The 19,332-nt window shown below is 47.0% G+C and overlaps 2 protein-coding genes across 6 annotated transcripts in view; both read right to left on the bottom strand.

Annotated features, from left to right (window-relative positions):
- rps6ka3b (ribosomal protein S6 kinase, polypeptide 3b) overlaps positions 1-7,352 on the bottom strand; it is a 37,763-nt gene extending 30,411 nt beyond the window's left edge. The window contains exons 1-2 of one of the 2 annotated variants that reach the window (XM_076761215.1): positions 6,888-7,352; positions 2,497-2,556 (exon numbers count right to left, since the gene is read on the bottom strand). In XM_076761215.1, coding sequence (XP_076617330.1) covers positions 2,497-2,556; positions 6,888-6,950 — 123 coding nt within the window. In that variant the 5' untranslated portion in view covers positions 6,951-7,352. The remainder of the gene's footprint in view (positions 1-2,496; positions 2,557-6,887) is intronic. The other variant, XM_076761214.1, reaches the window with a different exon arrangement.
- A 2,025-nt stretch (positions 7,353-9,377) lies between these two features.
- pdha1b (pyruvate dehydrogenase E1 subunit alpha 1b) lies at positions 9,378-19,050 on the bottom strand. Of its 4 annotated transcripts, XM_076761319.1 has the most exons (13): positions 18,884-19,031; positions 17,647-17,667; positions 16,210-16,365; positions 15,086-15,151; positions 14,813-14,986; positions 14,344-14,470; positions 14,168-14,259; positions 13,941-14,033; positions 13,689-13,844; positions 12,900-12,971; positions 12,551-12,618; positions 12,356-12,464; positions 9,378-10,988 (listed from the first exon to the last, which is right to left on the bottom strand). In XM_076761319.1, the coding sequence occupies exons 1-13, from the start codon at positions 18,941-18,943 to the stop codon at positions 10,824-10,826; spliced, it is 1,359 nt and encodes a 452-aa protein (XP_076617434.1). In that variant the 5' UTR covers positions 18,944-19,031; the 3' UTR covers positions 9,378-10,823. The 4 variants fall into 4 exon arrangements, with proteins under 4 accessions (XP_076617434.1, XP_076617435.1, XP_076617436.1 ...); XM_076761320.1 differs by lacking the exon at positions 17,647-17,667 and having other exon boundaries at positions 18,884-19,050; XM_076761321.1 differs by lacking the exon at positions 16,210-16,365 and having other exon boundaries at positions 18,884-19,043.
- Positions 19,051-19,332: the final 282 nt, after the last annotated feature.

The following is a 19,332-nucleotide window of genomic DNA, read 5'->3' as shown; positions in this document are numbered from 1 at the left end:
CAGCGACGCTTTGGTTATCTGAGGACGGCTGTAAAGGCATTCTGGGAGCTGCAGGGTGGATTCAGCTCCACACTGCGTGGCATTTCTGAGCTGCAGGCCGATAACGCAGCGCACAGAGAAAAGAGACGAGCAAAGATTTAGTCGAACTGTGAGACATCTCCACAAAGATCACTGGAAAAATACAAGTACTTCATCTGTGGAACTTCAACCTGAATCTGTTGAACTGGCAGTGACGGCACATATTGCATCACTTCCTGTTAGTGCACAATGATTTCGTGTTACCAACTGCAGAAACAGAGCCATGACTGTTCGTCTACTACAGACTGTAGAAAACAGGCTGTTTGCATCTGACGTCACGTTGATCTTTTGTTGTGGTGTGAGCTGCAGATGGAGGGCAGGAAGTGGTTTTCTGCACAGGAAGCACGATGACACACGCTCAACATGCCGACGATCTGCATCACTGACGGATGCTCGATCGATCAGACCGAGAAACCGAAACCGAAAATAGTGTTAACATTAGCTGTCGTTTTGAATCTATGGTGACAGATTTAAAGTGACAGCTACAAGCAACACGACTAACACTTGTTAAATCAGCGATAACAGTTAATTAACTTGTCCCGTCGTGTATCTTTAGCGGCGTTTCAGTGGACCTTTTACAAGGGTTAACCGAGCAAACAACCGTAAGGTAAACGTCAACGTTCATCACCGCGGCGCTGAACGTCTGTCGCTCGGTTCATCCTCAGGACCCTCCATCTGAATTTAACGTCACGTCACAAACAACCTTCTAGTACTTTTACACGCAGCATGTACGATGTGTATTTCATGTAATTTCCTGTCCAGGTGCCATGTCGGGCTGAATTTGTGTCTTTTTGCTTTTGTTTTTCTTCATTTTGGCTTCATGAATATTTGGACAAGCGTGTCCAAGTATGGAGGTTGTTTATGAAAGAGTGAAACCAATCCAAACCAGCATGTAGGATGAAATCAGGACACATCACATGGGACAGTTCCATCGCATTACTAACACGATGAAGAATGAGGTGTAATATTTTGGCAGAAATAGATACTGTGTCATTTCATGCTGACAGGAAATGATGCAAGGCACGTAGTAACACATGTTGGGTGAAATTACTGTCAAATTACAGAACAAGTGCTGTCAAAGAAGTCAGCAAAAGAGCCAAAATTGAAAGAAATGATCTCATACGGGTAGAAAATACATGAAAACAAAGTAGGAGTCCAGTGAGCATCGATGCACGTTAGAAAACAGAAAACTGGTACAACGACCCGTCCGCTGTTCTAAAGTGCTGATCCAAGTCTGACAAACGTAAAGAAACATCAGATGAATGTTTTTTCTACACGCGGTGAACATGTTAACGCATCCGTGAAGGAGCTCGTTAAATCATCTTCACCTGCCCGCAGAGACTCCGGCAGACAAAGAGTCATCGCTGCGCTTCTTCATTTCAAGTGCTGCATGATGGAGTCCATCTGACTGAGCACCTCCGAGTTTATTTTGATTTTGTTTGGCTACCGCAACATCAAAACAAAGTTTGTGTATGGTGTGAAACGGCGACGCAGGAAGTGACTGAGGAGGAAGCCTGTGATGCAACCGGAGGCAAAGAGGGTTTACCTGAAGAGTAAATAACAACATTAAAGCAGAGAGAGCTCCTGGCACGTGCCGAGCGTCCCCAGTAAATGACGACAGCGGGCCGAGCGGAGGATCTGAGGGAGGAACGCTGCTTTAAGATGACTCACGGCGTTAATGGCGAGCTCCACGACGCTTCACTTTCATACCAGCAATTATCCTGCAGGAGTAGGCGTCAGTTTTCTCAAACAGTGGATCCATCACCACCAAAAAGCAGAACTGAGCTTTGTGTGAATGCAACTGAAACGCGCACGCACACACAAACACACACACACACACACACACACACACACACACACACACACACACACTGGTAGTTATATCTTAGTGAGGACCCTCAGTGGTGTGATGCCCTCTATAGCTCCTCACGCTGACCTAAACCTGACCTAAACCTGACTCTAAGCTGAGCCTTAAAACCGAGTCTTAACCCTCAAATGGCCCTTTGAAGGTGAGGACGGGCCAAAATGTCCTCAATTTCCCCAAATGTCCTCACTCTGAAGGTCTAAAGATCAAACTGGTTCTCACAACGATGGCTGTGGAAACACACACTGACACACACACACACACACACACACGAGGTCGCAAACGTGTGAATGTACAAATGACCGGAAGGGCTGTTTACACATCAATAGCAGCCAGTCAAACTGACGGCTGCAAAATGGTAGCTGACTGACACACACACACACACACACACAGACAGCTGCCATGGCTGAGTTCAGAGTGTTACCCTGTTGTCAGTACAAACAGAGCGCTGGCTGTGTTTACAGCTGAAGCCCACTAAATGTCAGGCAAGACTAACAGAAACCTCCAAACACAATCTGGAGCCTCCTCTCGTCAGGAGTGGGAGGCGGACTTACGGTGCAGACGGGCATCGAGTCGTCTTCGCCCACCGAGTCCTCGGGATCGTGATGCGCATCCTGTAATCAGACACAGAGACAGACGTCACGCATTAACACACACCTGATGCACAGCGGTGACATGGTAATTAGCCCCCGCTCCCCGCGTGACGCTGCCAGGCGGCTGAGGCGTCACCGCTTCAGGCCGAGACACGTTCAGCCTGCTGTCGTCAGCGAAAACACCTCCACGTCCCCACAGAGGAGTGTCAGGGTGATTTTTGTGGTAAATAAATACTGCAGCCATGTAATGGCGCGACTAGGATCAAGGAGCATTCTGACAGTAGTGCAGTGCTACGCATGCTTATCAGAGATGCAGCTCTGATGTCTATATGCTAATATGAAACTAACTGTCGTTTGTACAGATTAAATAAATGAAATCCACGTTAGTGAGTTTTACAGGTGTTGGTTGGCAGATGTTTTGATCTTTGGGCAGAGCCGGGACTTCCCACTGGTCCCAGTCTTTATGCAAAGCTGAGCTAACAGCCACTGGTTCTAGCTTCTTGGTGAAAAACCAAAGACAATCTATGTGGAATATACAAGATCCTCCCAGAAGAACACATGCAGCAGAATAAGGAATACAGGCGGGAGATGAATGAAAGGAAAAAGTGTAAAAAATAAATGAGCAGAGGACGTAATGAATGCAGAGTTTAACATCCTCTCCTGCTGTGAGACAGCGACAGAGAGCAGAAATCAAACCAGCTGAGAGTTAAAAGAGCACAATCTTTGTGGTAACTGTGTGGCTGAGCTTTTTAGGTTGCTGCTGTAAAAAACACAGGTGTCAGGTATCAGTGGAACCAGGTATCAGTGGAACCTTGAGCAGACAGCGAACGCTGCGGTCCAGTTGCCTTTAACGATCAGCCGCTCTGCTCTGCACGTCGGCAGAGAGGAGCAGGGCTGTGAAGACTCGCTCTGTTGTCACATCAAGGACTTCTGCCGCTGCCTACACCTTCACTCTGTGCCACCAAACATCCAGAGGTGAAGTACGCCGATGAACGAGTGGGCGTCTTTTATTTTGAAAAGCGTCTCATGGTGTCCCTCCTGCTCCCCGTGACGAAGGAATCAAATTAAAACATAGGGGGGAGAAAAAGTCCCAGACGGTCACAGCGTGAGATTTATCAGCGGGGCCGCCGAACTCGACCGATTCCAGCTCGTCTGCTCGGACGAAAGGACAAACAGAAGCACCAGATATGAATTAGCATTACGTAAGGCAGATTAGCAGCCCGTCCGGCTTCCCTGCTGGAACAGCAGCTGTGACTCAGACACTGATAGCACTGATACTACCGCCCGACCACAACAACAATAACAACAAAAGCGATTATGGTGATTATTTACTTCGCCGTTAAGTGCAGCGGCGGGAGGATAAGCCTGAAATCTGCACGGCGGGATGAAAGAGAGATGAGAGAGGAGGAGAGGGGGGAGAGGAGAGGGGAGGCAGACAGGGAGAGTGATGGATTATGATGAGGAGGAGAGAAAGACGCAGAGATGGAAGGTGATGGAGAGGACGGGGCTGCAGATGGAGAGGAAGAGGAGGAAGGAGCGCAGAGTCTGATCCCCGAGTGAAGACCTGCTGACGGTGAATCTGTGAGACGCCTTCAGACAAACTGAGGCACCTCAAAGCCCCTCATGACCCCCCGGGCACGATTTTAAACTGTCTGCACGTCCACAAATATCTGCGCGTGAGTGGACAGAGGACGCTGTAATTTGGAACTTCAGCTCCCATCACGTCGGCGCTTTGGGGAACGGAAACAGGAAGTATGATGTTCAACCGACGACCGCCTTGATGAGGAGGCAAACTAACCTCCCATTGTTGTGAGAACCATGCGTGCACCTGTCCCTTTGTCCTCAGCCCTGCGCTGAAGTCTCCGCTTCGTGCCTGTCAAACACTGACAGATGAAATGAGCCCGTTTACACCTGCTGTTAACATGATCTGCATCTGGGCGATGACATCACATCACACACCTCTGCATCCAGAGGTGGCGTGAATGAGCAGGGCTGTTATCGTGAATCTAATATCCCAAAATGTGCAGCGCTGTCGACAAAGAAAAGCGAAGCTGCTGTACGAGCTTTAAGAAAAAAGGCCGATGTCTCCTGGTTCCACCCTCTCAAATGTCAGATGTGATGATCCTCTTTGTCGCTGTGATGCTGAACTAAATGTCTCACAGTTCTGGACTGTTGGTTGCATAAAAAACAAAGCGTCACCTTGTGCTCTTCGTCGCTGCAGCCATCTTGATCTACGCTCGTGTTGTTTCCACGTCTCGGCCCTCGTCTACTCTTTGTGTGTGTGTGTGTGTGTGTGTGTTGAATGATGTTGTCTTCGGGGCAAATGTCTGACAGAAGCGTCTCTTTTTCATTCCACAGCTTCATCGCTCACTCCTTTGTGTGCGCCAGTGTTTTTTTGTCCCGCAGTGGCCTAGAAAAAAGCCGGTACGACAGCTTACGCTCGGCTATCAGAGCCACCACCGCCACGCGCTAACGCGGCTCAGAGGTGTAGCCCAAGGGTCAAAGGTCGGTTTGACTGAGCGCAGCATCGGCGTGTCCCCGTCCAGCTGATCGGGAGGTGAAAAGAGGGAAAAGCTGCGAGCAGGTACGAGCTTGTTAGGAGGCGAGAGGGAGAAAGAGGAGCTGGCTGTGACTCAGTGCATTTTTGCGTTCGAGCCTATCGTGAATCTGCCTACAGAGTGACACACACACACACACACACACACATTTCTCCATGCAGCCCTTGTGACACCTCATACAGGAAGTGGACACACACACACACACAGACGTAAGCTCTTCCTGAATCATGCGGTCGCAGTGGCACCGCCTCCTGCTCTTTATCAAGATTCAAAAATTTGTAGGAAGGAAGAAGTGGAAAAAAACACACAGGAGCTGTTTTTGTTTCGATCCTCTGTCGGACTTTTGAAGACAAAGCCCTTTTTAGATCAGTCCCACACTTTGGCTTTGCCTCTCTGCAGCTTTACAGCAAAGAAAGAAGAAACCCTCACAAAAATCTGATCAAACCCAGAAGAAAGGCTTTCACACACTTTGAGCACCACCAGAGGAGCCACTGTTCATGACTTCGTGACACCCGTCGTAACCCGACTGTCACTTTGAGGCACGTTCAGTCACATGTGGCGTCTTTTTAAGCCCCATGTACGTCCTGAGAAAGCCTCTGCGTTACCCATTAATGACCTGACTGTCACATTCCTGCAGATCTGAAATGACGAGGCCATCGGCATTAAATAAATCCTCAATTACTGTGACAATCAGTGAAGTGAATATCTTTGGATTCTGGACCGTCCACTTTGGGAAACTGAGCATTTTTTTCACTATTTTCTGACATTTTAGAGAAAACACAGGTAATCAGAGGAAACAGTAACCTGCAGATGAATCCACAGTGGGGCTATAATGTTCCTGCCGCGCTCTGTAATGCACGGCTGGTAGAAGCGAAGCCACATTACGGGACTTGTTTCCCCGGAGCAGTACTTGCACAGTATTGCAGTATGTCTGTGTACTGTGATTTTGTTTACGGTGTTAATCTCGTTCAGTGTCACCTCAGAAGCTGCTGCTGCTCAGTGATGAGCCGAGCGTTCACTGTACTCGTGACCTTTCTGGCACTTTCATCCTTTATTGGGTTTGTATTGATCTTTTATGTTTGTGCTATAACGCGTATTGATCGATTACTCAACTAGCTGCTTCGCCTCCTGACTCTGAGAGGGAAATGAACGCCCTCCGTGTCCCTTCATTTTTGGAAATATGTCCTGGTAGATTCACTTCCTGAGACTGTTAGAAAGGGTCATTAAAATCAGCGGACAGCCCCAAACACCTGTGGATGAACACTGACCAACACTCGCTCCTTTAAAAGTTATTTTTATAAACATTTCTTGTACTGAATTTGGTTTTATAGTCACATTTCTCTACTTTATGGCATTTTCACCCTCACATTTAGCACAGTGTCACTGCTGTGGCGTCACTAAGAGATTTATAGCACATATTTGGTGGGTGATACTGACACTACTGCTCCTGTAACAGTACTTTAATACTCCTGGAACAGTACTTTAATACTTCTACATGGAGTATTACAGCATGTGTGACTGCTGTGGGTGCTCTTATGGTTCTTCAGGGTGTATTTTAAACTAACTTTATGTCCCAGTAGGAGTGCAGTCAGGGAGGATCTAACAGTGACTTTCAGCCTGTCTGGAGCCTCTTTAGCATCAGCCGGGTGATGCTAACAGGCGCCGCGCCGGGTGCTACCTGTCCGAGCGCGGGCACCGCAGCGCTCCAGCCCGGCTCAAAGTCACTCAACTGTGCGCCGCTTTGACCCGAGGACGACCCAAAGTGTCCCCCGGTGTGTTAGTTTGACGTCTCACCTCTCCAGGCGTCCCCCCCAGCGGCATCTTCTGCCAGGGATCCGCCAGCTGAGCCAGAGGCATCTCGTCCTCGTCGCCCCTCGACTTTTCTCTCGTTTTTCCTCTTTCTGCTCCGGCTGCTCGTCCCGCCCTCGGTCGACACTTTCAGTCCGCCCGGTTCCTCCCTGCGCTCTTTTCTTTTCTTTCTTTTGGATATATTTGGCTGGTTCCGTCTCTAGTTCCGTCTCTCTTTCCTCTGCCTCTTCGTGTCGGTTAGAACCGAACCGCCGCGGAACCCACCGACCGACCGAGCCGAGCAGAGCCGAGCGAACACCTTCTAATTCCGGATCTGCTGCGTCGCTGAGACCGCCCCTTCCTCCGGAGAGACAAACATGAGGAAAAGCAGCGAGGAGGACGCCCTGTTTCTGATTCTGATTGACTCAACACACACTCACACACTCTCACACACTTATCTCTCTCTCTCTCCCCCCTCTCTCTCTCACTTCCGTTGTTTCCCAATATGGCGGCCGGTGTCGGCTTACCTGTCCGTCAGCCTGCTGCGTCACTCCTGCGTCACATCAGGAGGCGGCAGCCTGAGGTCACCGGCAAAGTCAACTCTGCTCTGGCATCGCTTTTATTCTGCTCTATTCTGCTCTTCATAGATTTATACGATGAGATCTCACGGACTCACTAAGAAAGTTGATCAAAGACAATTAAAATGAATGTATTTAATTCATTTAAATCAAAGTGCACGAGGTCTGGAATATCACCGAGTACATTTACTCAAGTACTGCACAGTACAAAGTTGAGATCGGCTGTTTGTACTTTTCAGGATACAGCGGGTATTACTGGTTACTTCTTACTCCACTACAAGTATTTAATCACTGCTCACTTTACAAATTAAAATGCGGACATTAAAGTCTGCATACAAAACACACGAAGAGCTCCTAAACTGCGTTGAGCTCTGGACTTAAGAAACAAGACTCAGTTTTGTACTGAAACAACAAAAACACTTAACATTATTAAATATTTGTTCTTTTTGGATGTTTTTATGTCAAGTCTTCCCACTGGTCTCTGCTGTCGATCATGACGTGTTCTTATAAATAAAGTTTGGAGGATATTTAAGACGAAACAGATCCAGGAAGAAGGATTAAACTCATGTTACTCACGCTCTCGTCTGGAGCTGAAACGATTAATCAATCGACAGAAAGTTAATCGCCAACTCTTCTGTTGATCGATTAAGCGTTTGAGGCAACATTAACATCCAGTTCCAGCCTCTCACGTGTGAAGATGTGCCGCTTTCCCTCATTTTATGTGACAAGAAACTGAATATTTGGGGGTTTGGAACCATTTAAAGATGTATTTTTCACTACTTTGGACAGTTCATTGATTAACAGAGAATAATTGACAGACTCATGTCGAATATTTGCCTTCGCTGTCAAAGCCTGCTCGAGTCTTTGATGTTACAGGATGCTGAACTCAGACTGAAGAGATGAAATCAGAGATCAGTAAACCCTCATTAAAGCCTGTTTGCACTGGATCCCAGCTGACTTTAAGCTTTCACTTCTTATTCTAACACACGTACTCATTAGTGATAAAAACCTGAAGGAGACATTGTGCATAAAGAGTACTTTGACACTTACAGTACATGTTGCTGATAATACCTCCGTCATCAACTCTTGATTAACTTGTGCAAACAGGCTGAGCAGGAGTTCATGTTTGCACATCAAGTTATGGTCCTTGACTGTCGTTACAGCTCTTTAAGTGTGTAAATGGATGGAAGGATTATCATTAACTGCCTGTAAATGATCAGAGTCACAACACTTCAGTTTGACTGACAGCCTGTTCAGCTGTGATGTTTGGTTTCCATGACTGTCGATAAATAAGATGGTTTTCCGGCCTGGTGGTGACATCTAGTGGTCAGTGTCAGATCCTTCAAGTAAAAGGATGTAATATACTTCAAGTAATGTAAGTAAGAGTCCTCAGTGCAGTAAAGTGTCCCCTGCGTCTGTTGTCCTCTCGTCTCGGGTCTCATTGGATCACTGTGTCTCCTCATTCACGTCTCAGCAGGATGTTCCTGTTGGAGTTGGTTGAGCTGGAGCTCATTTGAACTCTTCTGTGATCCTTGTCATTCTGGATCAATCTGCTGATCATTTTCTCCATCAATCGATCGATCGTTCGATTTGGAAACATTGTGAAAATAGTGAGAAATGTGACGACAATGAGCCCAAAGTGACACCTTCACCATGTTTGTTTGGTCCAGCAGTTCAATTTGTTTCCATTTCTGACTGTAATGAAGAACAAACTGATTCATGGCTGCAAACGTCACCTTCAACATGAATTCTATTCACAGCGGCTGATGTTTGTGTGAACAGCTGATCTTTAACAACAGAAGACAAGATTCAAAGAGGCAGTTTCACACAAACGTGAAGTATTTCTGTTCCATCTAAATCCAAACTTAAAGTCTGACATTCGTTCCACTTTTTACAGACACAAGAAACACAAACAGTATTTATCCTCCTGCTTCTTTATGCATTTATTTTACAGCCAAACAGTCTCTGAGGTCAACAAACAGTGGAGAAAAGCTTCACATCTGATCAGTTCAGGGTCAGAAACTGAACCGAAAATAAAGTCAGTGCTGCGGTTTCAACCCTTTAAATCTGACATCACAGATACTCGCTACATGTTTTAAGTGCATCTTCACAAGCAACAGTCATACAAGCTAAAATGTGCTGGAAAAAACTGTAAACCAGCAGAGAGCTTCAGTTCTGAAGAACCACCTCGAATCACATTTGACGTTTTCTGTCAGATTATGTGGATTATTGCAGCGTGCTTCAGTGCAGCTGGATGGACGGTGAAGCAGCTGGTGGACGGTAGGACGAGCGTTTCATGTACGTTACTCTGAATAAAACATCTGCTGAATGTTAAATGTTTAGTTTCCAGATTGAATTCACTGTTAAATATTAGCTGACAGCACTGACTGACAGGGCAAATCTCTACAACTCAAACAAGTACAAGTACACACATACATACCTTCAAACCAGTGGTGGAAGAAGTACTCACATCATTTACTCCAGTACAAAAGTATTAGCATCAAGTTGTACTTAAGTACTCATTATGCAGGAAGGCCCTCTTTAATTTGCAGCAGGTAAAGGTGGAGCTAATTCTGACCACTTTACATCCTGCTGTGCAGCTGAATCTGTGATGTTTAAGTAACTTCAACGATTAAAGTAACAGTGACGAAATTCAAACAAATGGAATAAAAAGTGGAGTATTTCCCTCTGAAATGAAGCAAAAGTACCTCAAAATCGGACTTGAGTAAAGACATGTACTTCCCACCTCGCTCTGAATCCTTCCTGAGGCTCAGAATGACTAAAAGCAAAGATCTGAAAGTCAAAAGACTCTTCGACACAGACGGACTCCGCAGTCATGATCGCCTTTCCAAACTCGCTGCTGGTTTCTTGGAGGGAACGTGTTTCTTAAAGTGGAATACATTTTCTCTGAACATTTAAAAGCTGGAAAACAGTGAAAAAAAAAAAAAAGCTGCTAAAATGTGGAGGAGTCACGCCGCAGTGGAGGACATAAAACGGAGAAGCGTACGTTTTGTGCGTATGATGCGCCGCCCTGCTGCGTTTTTTAAACCTGTGAATCAAACTCATCTTCGAACACGCCTGGCGGTCTGATGTGCGGCACAGCGAATCACAGACAGAATAAATATTTCTCTATAAAACTCTACATAAATAACACTGACGGGTTTCAGGTCCAAGCGGAGTCCCGTTAAGGTGCGGAATGCTGCTGAACATCGAGGACGGAGCTGCTGAACATCTGGGTGTTTTCAGGGCGTCGTGCAGAGGAGGGGCTCTACTCTGGATGAAGATCAGATGGTCAGAGTGTGTGTGTGTGTGTGTGTGTGTGTGTGTGTGTGTGTGAGGACATTTGGAGTGTACGTGTGCGACTCTAGCTGACGGACTTGAGCGTGGACCAGGGGTGCGTCCCGCGGACCTCCAGCGGCGGGCTGTTGTGGAAGATGTAGTTGCAGAGCTCCTCCAGCGGCGGCTCCGGGTCGGACGTGGCGAACTGAGCCGCCTCCTCCACCTCCTTACGGATGGCGACGTCGATTTCCTGATGGGACACAAAGAACTCACGTTGATCCCTTCAGACAAAACCCGTCAACTCAACTTTAACTCAGAGCCTTTCACTCATACGAGCGTCCCCTGAACTCACCATCACACCACTGGAAGTTAATGTTTGTTTGGTTCAGTTCAGGCTTCGAACGTCTCCAGAGACAGAAACAATGTGAGGTCAGGTGTGAGTTCAGGCAGCCGAGTGGGCGTCTGTGGCTCAGCGTTTCCACTGAGGTCAGCGCTCTGCTCAGGATGCCTCCTCCACCTCCTCCACCTCCTCCACCTTTACCGAAGAACACGGCTGTTTCTCGCCAACCGCCGCTCAAATTTTCTCGAGAAATTCTGATGGTGTTTTCAGATTACAGATAGTTTCCACGAGTGTCAGCTAAACTCGGTGCAAACTGTTGTCAGAGTTTGGACAGTTTTCATGGCGACCTTGAAAGTTTTAACTCCGCCCAAAGCAGGTGAATCATTCTGCAGAGCTGCTTATCAGGAATATCTCAACAAACCGTTTTCAATCTGCAGCTTCTTCCCCTCACACTTCAGCTTGTGCCTTTTTTTTATTGAGTACAAACTAAATTATGTTCCATTAGCCTCTGCAGTCAAATGTCACAAAAGCAAATTCCACTTCCTGTCAGGCAGAACACCAACGAATGCACCAACGCACGTCACAGGAAGTATTTCAGGGTCAAAGCTTCAGGCCACTGACACGAACAGCTCAGGAAGACGCTCGGGTAGGTTCAGTTTTGATTTTAACTGACAGAATTTGTCATTTATGAGACGTTCTGAAAAATCTTCAACCTGCGGTGACTTAGTGCACTGAGGGCGCCGTGCGATCGTGTCCCTTTCAGCCCTGAACTGCAGCGTTTGTGGAGACTTTGTAAAAGAAATCCATGATGATGAATCGAACACTGAACGCCTTCTGTGATTATTTTAGTTGAGAGGCTGTGTTCCTGACTCATGGACCAATCAGAGGCTGTGTTCCTGACTCGTGGACCAATCAGAGGCTGTTTGGCACAATGAAATATTAATAATTAAGTCTGATCTTATTCATTATTTGTGTCATAAACTCAAGAAGAAGAAAAGCTGAATGGTTGTTGTGAGAAATCAAAACATGACTCAGCAGTCCTGATTGTGGCTGCAGCGCTCATGGCTGATGCTCATGTGCGACACCAAGTGGTAAAATTTGGTATTACCTGTCCAGTATTTGGCTTCATATCAAACAGGTTTGAACATTACTGCATCGGACCCTGGACGACGGCGTTCATGTGAGCTGCTGCGATGAACGACGCTGGACGAAGCGTCCTTTCGCTGCAGCTCGTTATGCAGAAGGCACAGTTTGTGTGTTTGTGTGTGTGTGCTCACCTTGAACTCCTCTGCAGACGCCATGTTGTTGCTGAGCATGCGCTCCTTCAGCATGGAGATGGGGTCGCTCTTACTGCGCACTTCCTGAATCTCCTCACGAGTGCGGTAGCTACAGGAAGTTACATCACAAAACATCAGCACAAAGTCTTCCCTGCTGGGTCGAGCAAATATCCACCTGTATGTACGTTTACTCACCTGACACCTGGGTCACTCATGCTGTGTCCATGGTAGCGGTAGGTCTGCAGCTCCATGACAATCGGACCCTGAAACACACAGAAGGACATTTCTAAGGACACGACAGATCCAGAAAATAACTGCTAGAGGAGGATTCAGGATGCTTTAGCTTCAAGATAAAGACAAACAAACTCAAACTGTTAGAGGAGAATAACGTGCGACACAAGCTGTGTCCGAACTAGAGACAAAAGTTGACTTCCTGAGCATAAACAAACACGTTTTGGACAACTCGCTCGTTCGAGATCATCGCTGGACTCTCATCAGTTTGCTGCCTTCCTGGTTTTATCTCTCACAGAGAAGCTCAGCTCACCTTTCCTGATCTGCAGTAGTCTGCAGCAAACTGCATGGCCTCTCTGACACACAGGACGTCCATCCCGTCCACCTGCGAGACAAGAGGAGGAGTAAGAGGAGGACGAGGAGTAAGAGGAGGAGGAGGTCAAAGACGAACAAACAGCAGTTTCCAGGAAGCTCACTGTGCAGCCTTTTCGGCCGTTTGTGTGCAGTATCATACATGAGCATCTGACGTCTGAGTGGATGCTCACACCTGCAACTGCCAGGACGGACTGTCTCCTCCTGTTCTAGTCTCGGTCCATACAGGCCAGCTGCAGCGTACGGCCAAAGACACACTGCAGCTACCGCCCAAGACCGCCATTTAACCACGGCCGAGGTTAGCATCGACATCGCCGATAACACTGTTATGGATATAAAACCTGCACTCACAACCTTCATTTTACAAAACGCCTCCGCACACATGGGACGCAACAGCCACACCAGGCCAGCAGGTGGCGACTAATTAACATTTTCATGGCACGCGGCCTGGCAGCCGTCCGCCATTGTCGTTGTTTCAGGTGCGTGCTCGGTACACAAAGCAACAACGGGCATGTGGGAATTCAGGCGACGACATCGTTTCCCAAATGCTTTGTTGTACTTGTGCACACAGACGCCAGAGTTTTGACAAATCAGCACTTTAGAAGACGCTTTAAAAAATCTGTTTTTGCAAATTATCCGTGTGCGTGTGGTCAATCATGGCGTGAGACGACCGTATGGTCGCCGCAGGCCTGCCTAAGCGTCCCCCTGCAGCTCTGCGCCTGCGTCTCACTCTGATTCCTGGTATGAAGTCTCCTCTCTTGTAGTAGTCGGTGCAGGCTGACGCTCTCTCCACCGACGTGCCCATCCCGTACTTGTTGTTCTCGCAGATGAAGATGCACGGCAGCTTCCACAGGGCGGCCATGTTGAACGACTCAAACAGCTGGCCCTGATTGGATCAGAGAGCACGGGAGTCGGTCGGTAGAAAAAAAAATTCACACCGTCAAGGTGTTGTGGGATTTTTAATAACAGGGAGGATATTCACCTGATTGGCCGCTCCGTCTCCGTAGAGGGTGACGCACACCTGATTGTTGCCTTGGTACTGGCAGGCCAGAGCGATGCCGGCTCCCAAAGGAATCTGGACAAATCACAGCTGAGTTACATTCAACAGCGCCGGAATCATGACGCTCTGCTCGTCTGCGGGCTCCACAGCTGCAGCAGATGATCAACCAGAACAGCTGAGGTCTGTTCTGGTGCAGCTGGAACGTTTACCTGCGCTCCCACGATGCCGTTGCCTCCGTAGAACTGCGGAGCGTACATGTGCATCGAGCCTCCTTTGCCTTTGGCCACGCCGCTTCTACGACCTGAGGAGCGAAGACGAGGAGTGACGGCGCTGAAGGTGGAAGAACGACTCATCGGCACAGCTTCTGGTTTTTAACCTCTCTCACCTGTGAGCTCGGACAGGATCTCTTTGATGGCGATGCCGCGGGTGTAGGTGTATCCGTGGGCGCGGTAGGCGGTGATGAGGTGGTCGGAGGGGTTGATGCCGGCCTCGATGCCCGCAGCACAGGCTTCCTGTGGCAGAAGACACACCTCAGGACAGGCAGGCAGAACACTTCACTGCACTCTAATGCTGCGGGACATGCTACGACTCCCTGATTCAGGTCTGAGCCTTCTGTGCTTTGCTTCATAAATGCTGTATTATCCTTGATTTGATGCATTCTATGTAATCTATTTCACCTGAATTCCATCATTTCACGCATTGTCTTTATTTTTATTTTCATCTCTCTGATGATGCGTCATTTAAGACGTTATACAATGAAAATCGAAGTACCATCCGGCTCTCATGTCAAACTGACGCAGTCACAACAACCAGACAAACACGAGGTCCAGACCTCGTCCATCAGGTGTCCTCACCTGTCCGTCGTACAGGTGACAGAAGCCTCTGATGATCTTCTGTTTGTAGAGCTGATCGGCTTTGAGCTCCATGCGTCTTATGGTCTGCATGACGCGGTAATACTGCAGGCCCTGATCCCGAGTCAGATCCGCCTTCGCCGGAGGACCCTCCTCCAGACGGTGCACGTCGCATTTCTACGGGCCAGAAAAACGTCATTCAACAGGAAGTTTGATGGAGCATAAAGATAATCTGTGCAGCGGTTCTCAAGGTTCTTCATCTGGGTTTCGACTCACCTTGATGTCAAAGGTCGCCTGAGGGGTGAAGTCAGCGAAGGAGCGGGAAACCACCACTCTGGCACCCTGGTGACCAAAAACACACATCAAGCATCGGTCAAACACACACACGGCTCACAATCACGACACGTAACAAACACGAAGCAAAGCACACGGGTCTTCCACGTGGACGGCACGAAGGCCCCCTCCTCTTCACAGCAGGCGGAGGACAGGTGAGGCTACAGGTGTCAGGGATCAGGTCTGAGGTCCGTGGACTGACAACTACTGCACAGCTGTGACGTGTGGAGGTCAGTAACAGGGTGGGAGAGAAAAACCAGCCAGATGTTCAGCCGGCTCTGAGCATCGCTTACTCCACCAACAACGGCTCGAGAGGCAGAGCGCCGTTCACGAAACGCTTCAATAAATGATCAGGAAACGTGGACATCTGAGGAAACATCTGCAGGACTGAGAAAAACTTCACTGCTGAACGTCCAGTTTGGTGATTCTGAGGAAGTTTTAGTTCAACCAACCGTAACATTTTTCATGTTTAGGCATAAAGGTTTCTTTCACGCTTCACTTAAAGCAAACAAACAAGTCCAAAAAATGCTGAGGACGAAGTGTTAACAGCAGATTGAGGAAACTGAGGAAGACCACGTGATGGGGATGAAGGTCGTGGGCAGACCTCGAAATATGCCACGAAATGAAATGTGACATCATAGCTGCTGATTTTCTCGACTTCATTTCTTTGGAAATTGAGTATTTTTGGATGCTGAAAAGGAATTTGACAGTTTCTGACTTAAAGACTAAAAGATTAATAAAAACAAAGACAGATCAGGAAATAAAGAATGTCTTCACATAAAATTTGTGAAATGATAAACATGGATGCTTAAAATAAAGACACACACCTGATTGGCTGTGACTTTCTGCTTAAATCTGAGGTTTTTAACTCACAAACGTCCTGATTTTACACCTTCGTTTGGTGATTTCAAACATTTCCCAGAAAAAAAAGATCCTGAAGAAATGGACGGCACGACGACCAGCTGCTGTCGACGGTCGTTTACGTCTAACGCCTGCAGACACACACGTTAACCTTCCCACCCGTGTTAGTGATCAGGCAGACATGGAGGATCGACACATGTTCTTACTGGTCTGTCTGGCTGGTCGGTCTGGCCGCTAACTAACTCGGCAGCGGACGCTCCAGTACTGACTGGAGGCGGTTTAGGTGGTTGCCGTTGAGTTTCTGCCAAGGCGGACGCCGCCGGTGCGGTTAGATTGACGTACTCTGACAGGTCAATCAGCAACTGGGGAACACAGGAGCCAACCAATCAGAGCAGAGCAGAGCAGAGCAGAGCACAGCCAGAGGAGCTCTACAGAGTGACATCTACAGGTGAGAACAGCAGAGGCAGCAGCTAAATGGAGAATGACACACACACACACACACACACACACACACACACACACACACACACACACACACACACACACACACAAAAAAAAAAGATGATTTCTAGCTTCTAGAGGCTAAAATAAGGACAAACACTCTGGGGGACATGGAGACCAGCACCAGCCCAACAGTGTCTACACGTCAGCTGATATTTCACAACTGACACAACATTTTTAACACCGTTGTTTGGATAAATGTGATGAAATGCACTGACTTCTTGGGCATTTGATTTAATTAATATTCTCATTATTTTACCCAGAAACAGTTCAGACAGCAGATATATCACATCATAAAACTACATATACTGTAATCAAAGCTTTAATCCACATCATGCAAACCTCCTTTAACTGGTCTGATGTTATTTGGCATCGTGATCATCACTGAAATAATTAACTGAGCCAGAGCCGACACACGTCGTCCTCCGACAGAAAGCTGCTGTGATAACACATTAAACAATTCAAACTTTGCCTCCTTCTGCCTTTTCAGTTGGGGGATTTGCTGCTTTTCTCTGATTTATATAAGAAACTGAAACTCAGACAGACAGAAAAGTCATTTAAAGACTTACTTTAAATTACTTACTAAAAACATAAACTCTGCATCAAAGCACAGATGCTGATTCTCAGGCCCGTCACTGTTTATCTGCTGCAGGTCAAGATGTTGATAAATGTTATTTCTTTTCATAGAAGTCACTAAATTCTTGGGCATTGACCAGCAAACTATTGTCTGTCCTCATTAACTGATAAAATCGTGACTTTTCTTTAAGGACAGCCGGTAAATGTTGTGTCAGTGTAAAACACCGCTGGGACGTTTCTGACCAGGGAAACAAGGTTCAACTGTGCTACCACAGATTATCAGATTATTCATAACACCACAGCGCACAGAAATAAAAAAAACAAAACAAAACACAAGACACATGTTTGGGATGAGCAGTTCAATGAAATCCTAAGACTTAAAGGATAACTCAACTAAACAGTGAAGCCGTTTTGATTGGCTGCAGAAGAACAAGGCGTGATCTACTGAGTTTCACTGTGACCTCACTGATGAGCACCTGCTCCTCCTCCTCCTCCTCCTCTAGAGGAGCTCTCTGGGAAACATCTCTGCAGGGGGACAAACATCAGCAGAGCGTCGAGCCGCTTACCTCTGACACTGTCTGGGCTCCCTACGGTTCAGGCCGAGGGGGAGGGGGAGAGGAGGGAGAAAAGCAAGAAATAAATGGGGATTGTTGTGTGAGTGTGTGTCTGTGTGTGAGTGTGTGTGTGTGTGTGTGTGAGAGGGTGAATGAAGAGGGAGTGGAAGCCAGGGGGAGAGAACGCAAGCAAAAGATCTGCAGATCATAAAGCCACAAGACAGCAGGTCTCCTACAGTCAGGAGCTGTTTGAACTTCCTAAAATAACTCAGCTTCATCTTTCAATGCACATTTATTAAAGGAAAGCTCTTATAAAACAAATGCAGCCGATGAACAAACTGACTGTAGGAGGCCTGCAGCCTCTGAAACACCACAACACAGACGACATGCTGCCGCCGGCGCCACGGACGGCCTTTAATGCTGAATGTGCAGAGTGAAGGTGGAGGCACTGATGTTGGAACTGAACCAATATCTGCTACTGACACGTCTGTCAGCTGACATTCACAGGAAGATAGAGTTAAAATCAGACAGATTTTCAAACTTAGAGTTTTACACAGTGTGATTAAAAACCATCATTCTTAGTTACTTCGCACATATGAAGAGTGAAACACTGGTGTCAGTTTGTTTAAGTGATTTGAAATTAGGATATTTAATAGTCTCTGGGCGATCAGAGTCAATCAAGTCCAAGTTTGACAAGATTAAGTTTCAGTTTCAAGTCGTTCTTTCCTGTTTTCTTCATAACAACAACTGATTCTTTACGCTCTTATTTTGAAGGGATTTCTTTAGGGTATTTTAAATGATGTAACAAATGAAAGCCCAGTTTAACCTTGAGGTAGGTTTACAATCCGATATTGGTCAGTATTGATCACATCAGTGCTCCCGAGGAAGGGAAACCACCACGAACACACAGAGACGACGAAGATTAACTGTGGACAAACAGTTTGAGTCATGGCCGAGACGACATCCTGCGTCTGTGCGTCAGCTAACTGTTAGCTCCCGAGTTTTCACCGCGTTTATTCGCGCCCTTGTTTACACGTTCACTTTGTCAGTCAACAATATACAAGCACAAACCACATATCCGAGCACAACATGCAAAATGCAAAGCAGGAGTCAAGCTACGCACTGTGGCTAACATGCTATCCGCTCACAAGGTCAGCCCCGTAACGCTACCAAACAAAACCAAGCTAGCTATCCGTTAGCATTAGCTTTGAAAGGACCCCCAGCTCGACGTTAAGCCCCGACCACTCACCACATTCCTGCCAGTGATCCTGCAAAGTGCGTTAGAGATAATGGTTAACATATTTTGCATGCTACTGAACGACGACCCGGCTCTTAAAGGATTATGATCGCGGTTGTTAGTGGCTGCTGGCCGTTAATTCCATGCAAGCGTCCGTCTGTGTAAACACTCCGGGGGACATTAGCTGCACCGAACAATGGTTCCGACACGGTTTTTATAGCGGCCCAGAAACGCAGGTTAAAATTTAATCCAATACAAAAACTCATGAAACGTGTTTAAATAAATGTAAAAGGTTAAGAATACAGACAAAGGAATATATAAAAGAAAACAATCCGTATCATTTTTTAAATAGTACTGCAGATTAAAGGAAGAAAGATAAATGGAAAGTTTTTTGTTAACAGAAAGTTCAAATTCTTTTAATCGAGCATCAATATAGATTTGGTACCACAAAATCTGCTTTT

This window comes from Chaetodon auriga, chromosome 21 (assembly GCF_051107435.1).
Source record: "Chaetodon auriga isolate fChaAug3 chromosome 21, fChaAug3.hap1, whole genome shotgun sequence".
Classification (NCBI taxonomy): Eukaryota; Metazoa; Chordata; class Actinopteri; order Chaetodontiformes; family Chaetodontidae; genus Chaetodon; species Chaetodon auriga.
This window is presented reverse-complemented; position numbering and strand designations above follow the sequence as displayed.

Excerpts from the sequence above, each read along its gene's own strand:
- pdha1b (XM_076761319.1), bottom strand. The coding sequence starts at position 18,943 with ATGCAAAATATGTTAACCATTATCTCTAACGCACTTTGCAGGATCACT. Across the intron at positions 14,260-14,343 it reads GATCCTGTCCGAGCTCACAG|GTCGTAGAAGCGGCGTGGCC; the intron begins GTGAGAGAGGTT and ends TTCGCTCCTCAG. Across the intron at positions 14,034-14,167 it reads ACGGCATCGTGGGAGCGCAG|ATTCCTTTGGGAGCCGGCAT; the intron begins GTAAACGTTCCA and ends TGATTTGTCCAG.